General features: G+C 34.9%; 1 protein-coding gene across 1 annotated transcript in view; it reads left to right on the top strand.

The window, feature by feature from the left end:
- LOC135205958 (uncharacterized) overlaps positions 1-12,500 on the top strand; it is a 42,534-nt gene that overhangs the window by 11,674 nt on the left and 18,360 nt on the right. The window contains exons 2-5 of the mRNA XM_064237145.1: positions 2,592-2,793; positions 8,675-8,891; positions 9,321-9,424; positions 10,635-10,803. Of these exons, the coding sequence (XP_064093215.1) occupies positions 2,592-2,793; positions 8,675-8,891; positions 9,321-9,424; positions 10,635-10,803 (692 nt within the window). The remainder of the gene's footprint in view (positions 1-2,591; positions 2,794-8,674; positions 8,892-9,320; positions 9,425-10,634; positions 10,804-12,500) is intronic.

The following is a 12,500-nucleotide window of genomic DNA, read 5'->3' as shown; positions in this document are numbered from 1 at the left end:
TATATATATGTATATCATATATATGAAATGAAAGAATCATACTGTACCTAATGTATTTCACAGAGAACATAAACATTATTAACTAAGGTTAAACGGAATCAGCCCCCTGGATAAACCATCATGAGACGATTATAAAAAAAATTACCGTTGAACCCTACAAAAATACAAAGTCATGTTACTGTTCAATATACGACGGAGCATTGCATAATTACGGGACCTTCATAAACTTACTTACGAAATAGCACTTACAGAGCTAACAGCGGATATTTTCAAACTATTAACTAAATGTTTAATTTGGTCTGCATACGAAATGAAATTCAAATTTGGAGGTTACAAAATGCATGATACTTTGCTCATGAATAAATGATGAAATCTTAAACATCCAATTGAGAAAGTGTGTGAATGGGAAAAAAACTGTGCATTCTCTATAGCCGAGAATGCATTATGCAATTGAGGAACGACTTGAAATCTTAAATCAAGAGACATTCATATCACAAAAAAACAGTATCATAAAGCTAAGAAAAAATACTGGTGAAAGGCTTTAAAACAAGAGTATGATCCAGGCAAATGACATGGATATATTTTCTCAGAAATAGATTATATGACAACGAACACATTTCGCGATGTGTGCGGGTATTTATGCAAATCAAAATATCATTAAGACAGAATATCCAGCGTTCAAAGCTTAAAGTCTCGGAGAACGTCTTCAATAAAATGGACTCTGATATCTTAGGATATTTATCCGATATGGGGAATTCTAGGCAAGACATGGTTTGGTTGCTGTTCCGTTACATCCTCCGTGACTCAACAAACATCCTTAACAGCCACCTTACGGTCTATATTTAAGATTCCATTGCAAGTGATTTCAGTAATTGTGGGAAAGTCGCCAGAGGAGACCACAGTTTACTTACATACTGGGCTGGGACTGAAGTAGGTCTCCATATGATATATATTATTACGTTGACACACTTTTTATGGGACCTGTTTTCTAAACAAAATAATCTGTGTATCGTCGAATTTTAAGTGAAGCACTAGAAAAATTAATTCAAAGTAAGAAATTAAGTTAAAGTAAGGCGCAAGTTGAATTATTTCAAAGTACGGACCTAGTTGAAACAATTTAAAATAAGAAGCAAGTTGAAATAATATAAAGTAAGGCGCAAGTTTAATTAATTTAAAGTAAGGCGCAAGTTAAATGAATTTAAAGTTATCCATGAATTTAAAATAATTGATGAATGTTAGGTAATCCGGGAATGCAACGAAATATCTATATTCATATTTATGTAACGAAAAGTATACGTGTACTGTTACTATAACGGCAATGTGTCTGGCACATTTAGATCGGCAGTCGACATACTATAAGTAAAGTAAAAGGTGAAATAGAAGGCTGAATTGTGGGCGCAGTTAGGAGCCGAAGGGATGCTGCTAAAAACGTTTTATCCACTCGACAGCGAGCTAGCTATAAATCAGACAGTTCCATAGTTTTATTTGTGAATACTCTATAAATACAGTCTACACCCGATCGTTAAGCAACCTACAGATTCACCCTACCTATATATGAAACAGGATTTTCCATTTACCAAGGGAACAATACGACGTAAGAGCAGAGAGAGCGATAGACAGACAGAGAGAGACATAAGAAAGATAGCCAGCCTTATTTGTCAATGTCCAATTACAGCCCGTAAAACCGAAACATAATTCGATAACAACACTATTTCCGGAAGGATATGCAGTATTCAGCAAAAAATTTCTTTGTCGGATGGAAGTGATGTACTGCCGCTTGGCAGCAAATCTGGCTGAATGACTGTGTTATTGCGCAAGATTGAGATTGCAGCTTTGCCATGAGGAAATGGCTCCTTAAGTATGATTTTCTCTTACGCTTACCTGACAAAGCGTCTTCTCTGCTTTCGTTGTCATTCCGCAAAATGTGATATTGTAAAAATTTCATTTACAACATTGGAGATCAAATCACTGTAGCCCTCAAACCTCTTTTTTTAAGAGAGAGAGAGAGAGAGAGAGAGAGAGAGAGAGAGAGAGAGAGAGAGAGAGATCGGCTAATCATCGAGTTCACAATATGTGGGTAATCCTGACATTATCATTTTACCTATTAGTTTATTTGCCCAGGATTCGTTTTTTTTCCTCCACGCAAAGTCATAATCAGTTGATGACAAAAATATTGTCTTCCGAGACAATATCACACACCCGCATTTAAAAACCTCCATCCCTTATATAAATCTAAGGTATTATTTCATACTGAATACAGGGGGTTATTTCTTCAATATAAGTTTGTTTTTTCTCGTAAACAAATGTTTGTTTTCTGTCAGTTCGTATATTTATAGTATAATATATTTATTTTTTCTCTAACACTAATTTTTTATCTTAACCAATTCACACATTTCAGGTATAATTAACTGTAAATGCCTTTATCCATTACTCACTCATTTATTCCATTACACTCTTAAACTTTTCAAATATTGATATTCCTTACAAGTACTACACAATTTGTTCATTTTTTAGTTTGCCATCATTTTGATCTGATTTATTCAAGTACTCTTGAATACAATTGTAAATTTCGGAACAATTCCACATTCCAGCTACCTCTGACGGGTCCCTCATCGCCGAGTTCGACCAGAAGGGCCTTCGAGGACAAGTCGGGTTTCTGCAGGTTACCGACGGCGAAGTGATTGTGGCTGCAAGTGTGAAGGGCACCACGAAGGGTGAAGTGTTCGTCTGGAAGATCTACGACCTTCCTGTGGCTGCTTATGAAGAGTGCGTTGCTGCTAACTACGGCGAGGAGTGAGTAACATTAATTTAAAAGTGAATATTCAGGTCGACATTTCTATTCTACTAGCTCGCCCCAAACTTCTCATCTGGAGAGAGAGAGAGAGAGAGAGAGAGAGAGAGAGAGAGAGAGAGAGAGAGAGAGAGAGAGAAATTCTTATCAATGGTGCCAGACATTTCGGAAACCGTTTTATTAATTAATTTAGGATTATATTTTATGAAATTTAGGCTGCCAAACCAAACACTGGGGCAGTTTCAGCGCTAAATAGAGTTAATAGCGGGTTGAGCATCAAGATAAATCGATTCAGAAAATCAAGAAAATGAAGCACAAGGGTCTAAAGATGGAGTTGGGATGAATCACCACAATTGCACTAATTGTAATAGTGAGGTCGGGCGCAAGACTTACGACAGGAAGCGGGAACGAAGGTAAAGTAAAAGGCTAAATGTGGGTGCAGCTAGGGACCGAAAGGATGCGGCAAAAACCTTTAGTAATAATTCCAGTGCACAACGCGAAATACGTAACGCTACCAGCCCCCCCCACCCCCACCCCCCCCAAAACAAAAACAAAAACGGACTGCTGTATTCGATAGAAGTTCAGTTACAGAAGCTATTAAACAACTTCTCTTTATCTTACCAAAGTTCATTCTCTAAACTTTCTAAAGCCGAAATTAAATAGACCATAAAAATGGCAGGGTAACATTTTAAACCTAAAATGACATGTCAAAATATCAGTTTCACACTATCAAAAATTCACCAATTTAATACGGGTCAAAATTCAATCACATATTGCTGGAACAAATTTATCAAAAAAATTCAGCTCTTAGCAAACTCATAGACAAAATGAAAATACCATGAAAGAGGAAGAGATACGCTAACTTCATATTTCCAACATATTCTAAAATCCAACATCTTCAAAAACAACTAAAGAATGGCCGCTTTCGAAAAGACATGCCTTAGAAAAGAATAATAAAAAAGCACTAAAATTCTATACGGTTATTTGTACCGTAGGATTTTGTAATGTGCGACCATGTTCCGGATGCAAGTGCATCGGGTAATGCCACTTTCCTAACCCGTTAAAGAGCTCTTTCATTGCGTCAGTCAATGAGGTCATCTCTGTCGCGACCGGATATGTCAGCGTCTCGTGTCAAGGTGCGGCGGAACATTCTGGGAGGGAGAACATGCCAGGTTAAAGGGATTCCATTATGCAATATGTACCTCATTAACAAGATTCATACTATATATATATATATATATATATATATATATATATATATATATATATATATATATATATATATATATATATATATATATGGTTTATTTTCTTGAAACGGGGTTGCCCGAGCAAATTAACCTTCCATGTAAAAGCAAATTTTTCTTCTTTCCCGACACACAAGCAGGAACATATTTCATTGCTTAGTTCAACACTGACAAAATGGAATATTTTGGATGTCAGGTCAAATTATGCTGCTGACGGCAGTCTTGTTACCATTGGACCACAAGGAGAATACGCACACACACATATAAATACATATATAAATGTATATCATATTTAATATATATTATATATATCTATGTATATACGTATATATAATACACACATATACATATATATATATATATATGTGTGTGTATGTGTTCGCGTGTGTGTATACAGAAAAATCAAAAGACATTTTTTTCTGTACTGTGCACTACCACAATTCAATGTGTAACAAAATGATGGAAACATTTTTAAGTAAAAATTTTGATTTGGAAAGCAGCACTCCCATGGTAACAGCAATTGGTGTGGGAGAACAGGAATGTAAGAGAATGAGATAGTAAATTCATATAACAGGGGGAGAGGGGAGAGAGAGAGTTGTGGTGCTGAGAAATTATTAGACAAAAGTATTGTTACAGGCAAATCGCCCAAGATAAAACCAGCAAATTTTTACAGACTGATGTGCATAATAATTGTCTAAGATCTCAAAAGTATAACCGATTTCCCCCGTTGACTCACAATCATATGACTATGATTGAAACTTAACTATTGCTGTCAATTAGCATAACAAATCCCCCAAATTGTAAGGCGACCTGCTAATTTACAAACAACTATAACGCTATGAACATTTTCCATAGGACAGATCTTCAAGATGGAGCCAACAAAATATACTAGACATTTGGAAAAGGAGATTGACCTAACTGCTAAACGCTTCATGTTTAAACTCAGGCATGAGTGGACGCGCAAACACATACATACATAAGAAACATACATACATAAAATACATAAATGTAAAATTGATGGATTACAACCCTTATAAAGATAAAGACGGCAAATCACGTAGTAAAAACATAAGTAGGTACTTTAATAAAGATTATGAAATGTTAGCACAGACTGAAAATAATCCTTCAAAGCACTTGAAAACTAATATTTCATAGCGTCACGCACATCACTCTGACTCTTATAAATAGAAGAGAGAGGGTACTTCTGTAGTAACAAGTAATGACTTCGCCGAGCAGCTTTTTGACCATTGACTGGCTAAGTAGGGTCGAGGGTTATCGCAAAAAGATTTCATGCAGGGAGAGATATTTCTCTATCATTATAAGCTCCTTGAGTCATGTGAAAGCTAACATTTGACAGATGTCCTCATTTCTTTCCTTACATGTGTATGTTTATATGTATGAAATGCCGTCTGTCTGAAACGAAAAATCATGGGAAGTAAAATGAATCAAATCCTAAGTGACTGGTAATGTGAATCTTTCAACTTGAAATCATTATCATCTTAAGGACTATACTTGGAAATACTTTAGACACTTTGTCACAAATTACAATCCTACAAACGATTTGCAATACATTTCGGATGTTTAAAATTGGTATTCTCTTTTGATTTAGAACTACATATATTCTAAATATGCATTAAAAACGTTATCCATGGGATGTTTACGATCCTTTAAATCATTTCAATTACAAATGAGTCGGAATTACAAAAGAACGAATGTAATGGATAAAATTTACCTAACTGTACATGGCGAAATTCGCGATATAAAAATTCAGAATATAAATAGACAAAAAATTTAGGTAAAACTCTAAAAGCGGTATCATGTTAAAGAATCGTCACGTAGATGATTGCATTACACGAAATCTGCTCACTTCACACTTTAATGGAGAGAGAGAGAGAGAGAGAGAGAGAGAGAGAGAGAGAGAGAGAGAGAGAGAGAGAGAGAGAGAGAGAGAGAGAGAGATTGCTGCTGTTCTGTCAATCTGGCAGCATTTCAATAACAGCTCTTGTCTCATGCAACAAAAACAGTCTCGTCCGGAAATGCGGTAGAGATGTTCAGGAAATGAGATGACTTGTATGGACTGCACTGCAATTGCTTGCGTTTAGGCTCTGCATACAATATTGCATAAAAGATGCAACGGCCAGGTCTTTGAATGCTGGAATAACTTGACATGCTTTTGCCGGATGTTTCTCAATCGAGATGTCTTTACTAACAACAACAGAGAAGAAGCGCCTAAAGAAAATTGTTAAGTTTTAGATATTTCTGGGAGGCAATTAAATGACCTCTGCAAGCATTTGCTTGATCCCTACAATCACATGAAGCCAACTGATCAAAAGTGACGTTATGAAAAATATACAGGTTAAAAGGTCCCCAGGGAATGAAAGAAGAATATTGGTTATAGTCTTTGAGATCCCCTAAAAACTTAAAACTAATATTCAACAAGAAAGAAAGACAAAAAAAATTGGTTACGACAGAAATGGAAAGAGGCTGTAAAAAAAGTCGTTCTGTGCCCAAATTTCAATACAATTAATATCTAACAAGAAAGAAAAAGAAACAAAAATGTTATGGCTAAAATGGAAAGGGGAGGTAAGAAAGTCGTTCTGTGCCCAAGTTTCCTGCCCCAGTGATCACGACAACGTTTTACGTTTCCGCTCCTTCAGGATGCTGCCGTAACGGGTGGTGTCAAAAGGCTTGGTCCGCCTTTTATTTCCGAAAACAGACAGTGTGTATTTTGACTGCAAATACCCCGTATTTTCCTTTTAGCAACTACTTGAACTTGCAAGAATTATAGCATATAATGTGTGTGTGTGTGTGTGTGTTCAAAAGCAAACCTTCTGAGGAAAATTTATTTCAATAAATGTAATACATGTGAAATATATGAGATATGCATGCTTAGAAACTTCACTTCAAAAATCAAAGTTAGTTTCATATGTTTAAATTCAAAGAAGCAAAATGTGACCTTCCACATGAAGGTTTTACCTCAAAATTCTTTCAATCTACTGTAAAAATATATCACCTTCCTTTTGTTCTGTTCTAAATTCGAATACGATATTCCCTTACTTTTCCATATTTATGGCAGTTTCTTATTAATTACATATTGGACATACACAGTATCGAACCGGGAGCTTCAGAGATTAATAAGACTTTTTTTTGTATCATCTCGTCCTAATCTTATGTTATTTTAAGAATAAATTATGCACACTGCACATACACACACGCATATATATACATATATATATACACACACAATATATATATATATGCATGTATATATATACATATGCATAAATTGTTTCTTCCACCACTCCAGCTTTCATTTCAGTTATAAAGGATCTGGCAATCGCAATTTCCGGTTAAGAAGCTTCACCTTTTGCTATTTAACGGCTCTGTATATTATAACCATCTCACGATCTCACATAATTTATGTTTATCGTGGGAAACAATTGGTTGCAGATGGCCTAGAATTAGTATGTCACAGTTACCTGAAGACTAAAATAATATGAAAATTTGCTTATTTCCAAACCTATAAATGGAAATCTTAGGATTATGGCATTCTTCTGTCGTGGATTAATTGCTGAGGATCGTAATTTTTCATAAGTGTAGAGATAACGTCTTTGTTTCGTCATAAAAGGTTGAGAAGTGTAGAAATGTATTTGCAAATCGTTAGTCACATCCGATGGTAATGTTAGTTTGCCCTTTGAAATGACTAACGATATTAAAATACATTTTTACACCTCTCAACCTTTTATGACGAAACAAAGACGTTATCTCTACACTTGAGAAAAATTACGATTATCAGCAACTATTCCACGACAGAAGAATGCCATAATCCTAAGATTTACATAGATTTTTAAATAAATCAATTCAAAGATTATTTTCCATATCTATTGCAGTTCTTATTTATTTACATACTGTTATGTAATTACATATTGTAGTGCATCCTATAAAGTTCAAGTAACTGAAATTACTTGAACTTACAGGATTGTTAAATTAAAACTACCTGAAGGATGATTAACTGGGAGTTCAGCCATGAATATCTTGCGTACTGCTTTAGCACCTCAGCAACAACAATAACACAGATATAAGCATATACAGATACTCACATTTCATATCTATCTGCAACACCGCTTTCTTTTTATGTATTGGTTTATAAGCACAATTGATGTTTAGGCAGGTTGCTAAATATTTTCTAATACTGCCTTTTTATGTACAGTTATTTAATTTATTTTTCGAAATAATGTACAGCAATATTTGTAAGTACATCATGCTATTTATTGTAATAACACATATTTATTTTCATTTTTGAGTATTTTTTCATTGGCTGATATGCATGCTTAAGCGTGATTTTTATGATAACTTTCTAATAAATTCGTTCCCTTCCTTTCTTACTGGTTACTATTTATACAAAGCAAACTGAATTGAAACGCAATTTCTTTAGTATCGTAAACATGGCATCCGCAAGGAAATACCCTATAGAGACCTACATTCCCGTCATTTAATAACTAGTCAGTACCTCCGCAGGGTGTCGATTTTCTTTCTGATTTTTATATAGTTCGTTAATTTTAGCCGCACGGTATAAAAATCCAACAGATATTTATAAAAATTGCAATTGTAACACTTTTTTTTCCCTTCCTTTCAGGTTACTGGATCTGAGCGACATCCACGGGCTTCTCGAAGCAGACACGGTCGTAGCCGTTGGAAACCTGGACTTATCTCAGTTTGTCGAGAGACCCTTAGTTCTGAAGTCTTTAACCACGTTCAGGGTAGTGTGCGGCACTCTCCGGCCAACTGCACCTACAACTACCTATGTGGCGAAGTTTATAACTTCCGTTGCTGGTAGTATGGTATTTCGGCAGGTACGGTCTTTTGGAAAAAAAAATAAATAAATAAAAAAAATAAAAGGCCTTTGATGGCTAGGAATACAGCATAGAGCCTCGCCTTTCTAAGGTTCTTCCAGAGAAATTGTTCTTCGTATTGACTATCCTTACTTCAGAAACTAAATATCTTCCTCACAGAGCCAGTGACTACCCTTGTTCTATCCTAATTAAGCTTAGCTTGACTGCTACTCATGCAGATATAGAACAAACCTTTGAATTGATTGTAGTTAATTTTTTTTTTTACTCTGGAAGCCTCTGTAACATCAAATAAAAAATTGTGCCAAGATAACAACAGCTACATCTATATTTGGGTGATCTACGTTACAAAATGTTATACTTTTCAATTTCTTTTAATAGACTGCCTATTAAATTCTCCCTGAAAATATAATCCACCTTATAATTTGTCAGGTGGAAGTAAACACTGGTTCAGTAACAGGCGTGAGATCTACTCTTGTATCCGTCAAGAAAAACATGAAGTCATCTTCTGAAGTTACGTGGACCCTCTTCAGCAGGTAAGGTCGTGATAATGAAGGAAATCCGAAAGAAACAAAGAACATTTCTCATGTTGAGAAAATGTTGCTCTTTTTCACTTACATATAGGTCCTTGGAAGAGCCGGTACTTTCCCATTACCTTTTTTATCTTTTCCTTAAAAATCAATATTCCTAAGTGTATTTACTAATTATACACCCATCAAAGGAGGCGAGCGGAGGGAAGTCCACCACCTATGGTGGGTCTTGGTAACAGCGTTGTAGACTTCACTGTCAAATGGTTAAACTATCTCATAATGACAATGACGACGATAAACTTTAATGGCCATGTAGTGGTGATAATGGTGATTAGGAATGAAGATTTAATAAAGTATTCAGTGACAATGCAGTGTTTTACACGGGTTACTAAACAATAACGACAAGTAAGAGCACATATGTTAATACAGTAATTTGAGAAAAAAAAAAATCGATGAAAGGTTTGTTATAGTTTACCATTCAAAAAACTTCATTTTCTATACTGCGCCCAGATTTCACTTTTTAAAGGACGTGTCTACAGCTTTATGGTAAACTATAGTAAAGCATCTCGACCTTGCTTAAGTCTATAATGTTTCGTATTCATTTTTTTTTTAGTCATATTACATTTTTATTTCATCTGTTTATATAATTACATGCAGTTCCAATCCTTACTAACGATTCTTTACTCTTTACTTTTGTTAACATCTTTGACAATATTTTATCAGAAACCTTTCTAATCGAACTCATGACCCCTCGTCTCGTTCTGAGGAAATATATACTAATTTAAGCAATAAAACTTAACGAACAATGACGCTGAATTATATTATTGAGTCAATGATACGCTTGCAGCGTTGTTTTTTTTATAACATTAAAATCAATTACTTTCTAATTTTATGCCTGCTTTCCCGTGCTTCGAATTCATGACTTACAGATTGAGATGAACGAATAGACTAAAGTGGTGATGATGCTATATATATATATCTAGATATATATATATATATATATATATATATATATATATATATATATATATATATATATATGAAGACCTTTCATGGAGGTACAATACAAAATATAAGTTCTTTGAAAATGTTAAAAATTCATATTACAACACCGAATTTCTTTGCTAAGCTCTTCCTTGAAACATCATAATTCACCGACTGAAATTGTTGCTTGCAATTTCTCATGACAGAATAACGTTGCCTACATAATTTACAGGAAGTACGAAACGGAAGATATCTCTTTGGGTCACATGAAGAACAGCTGCAGGAATCTTGGGCGCTTCCCGGGATCTGTGGTACATGAAGGACTCTCTCCAAGTCCTCTAGGATCCTCAGTGAAGAATGGAAAGCACTACCAGATAGAGAGGCTGCCACATTTACACAAGGTTAGTGCCCCGGAACATTTTCACTGTTTTCTCTCTCCATTATTATCATCATCAAATGCCAATTCACTAGAGATGAGAACTACAACAATTCAGTTCATTAACTGATGGTATGCGGTTAATGTGAAGACAATAATTTATATCTTAAGAATTAAATCTACCTTCTACTATCCGGTAAATATATAATGATAATCTTTTGTATCTGAGTTAAATATACTCTACGCTATTAGCTTAATACAAGGACACTAATTGGTATCCAAGAGTTTAAATATCTTCCGCTATTCGCTTGAAAAATTAATATCTTGAGAGTAAAATCTACATTCCCCATATTCATTTTGGAGTTCATGATTCTTGCTTAACCAGATAACTGTAAAATCATATCCATCGTTTTTCTGGCTGATGGATCAATTGCAAATTGCGTTTTTCTTTTCACTGACTATTCAAGGTTAACAATGAGAGATAATTTATTCAAGTTACTAGAGGAGGAGGAGGAGGAGGAAGCGGTTATTAAGTGAGGAGTATTTGCAATAAATTTCGGATTAGATTTATAGTCAAATAATTATGAAACAGTTATGGTGGGGTATTTCAAGACAAACATCGTGCAAACCTAATGATAGCATGGATAAAGAAGAAATAGGAAGGGTGAGAGTCTAAGACCTAGAAGGATCTCTGTTAGTAGCAATTAGAAGCTTTTAAAATACACGTCACCTTAAGCAATAATATATTTAGACGGAAATACGCGTGAAGTGCTGTGAAAGTGACTGACAATAACGAATTATGCCTCAGGGGCTGCTCCATATTTTCAAGGATGGAATAATGAGGGAAATGGAAATGTATGGAAATGTAAGCATTAGTTTTTGGACAATGAAGTATCTAACTTCCCTGTTTTGACCACAGTGAATTAAAGGAACAGCAATTTTCCTTATAAGGCAATGCAAAGCCTCCAATATGTGTCGCTGGGTGTGAAGTAAAGTGGTAGTTAAAAGTTCGTGAAAAGGACCACTTGGTAACCTTGGAACTCAGGTCCAGTCTCATAAACTTTTTTTTCTATCGATACCTAATTCGTCAAGGATTATTATGCAACACATTAAAATGCTTGCAACTGGTTAAGTGGCAATGCTTTTTTTATTAGAAAATGGGAGAAATTCTTAAGGACCCTGCCAACATTAGAAAATCAAATCATGTAGATCCGCTAAAGAGGAACATGTTATTAGAAGACAAACTAAACCAGTACTTAAGGAAACTTTAAAAACAAAAACAAAATATGCGAATCGCAGTACAAAGACTTCATATGCTACAGGGTCAAACCCAGGAGTAATGTACGATTTGCCAGAAATACACAAACCTGGTATACATCAAAGACCTTTCGTCTCTGCATATAAAATTCATACTTATCAACTGCCCAAATACATATTTCCTTATATTAATAAATATGCCAAGAATGACCATACATTAAAATAATTCGTATGACTTTTTTGACGAGTTTAAAGGTATGAAATTGCAGGGAAACAAATTTCATGGCCAGTTTGGACATTTCCTCTTTATACCAACGTTCCGAAGAGTGAAACCATCGGTATTTTAACGTCCAAAACCTATGATAACGATGAATGCGTTGGTACCTTCACAATGAAGAAATTTAGAAGAATGATTAAATTGGCTATAGACGACACTTACTTTTTATGAACAAATACATGGGTTAG

This window comes from Macrobrachium nipponense, chromosome 29, assembly GCF_015104395.2.
Source record: "Macrobrachium nipponense isolate FS-2020 chromosome 29, ASM1510439v2, whole genome shotgun sequence".
Taxonomy (NCBI): Eukaryota; Metazoa; Arthropoda; class Malacostraca; order Decapoda; family Palaemonidae; genus Macrobrachium; species Macrobrachium nipponense.
Note: the sequence above shows the minus strand (reverse complement) of the source record. Positions and strands in the feature narration are given on the sequence as shown.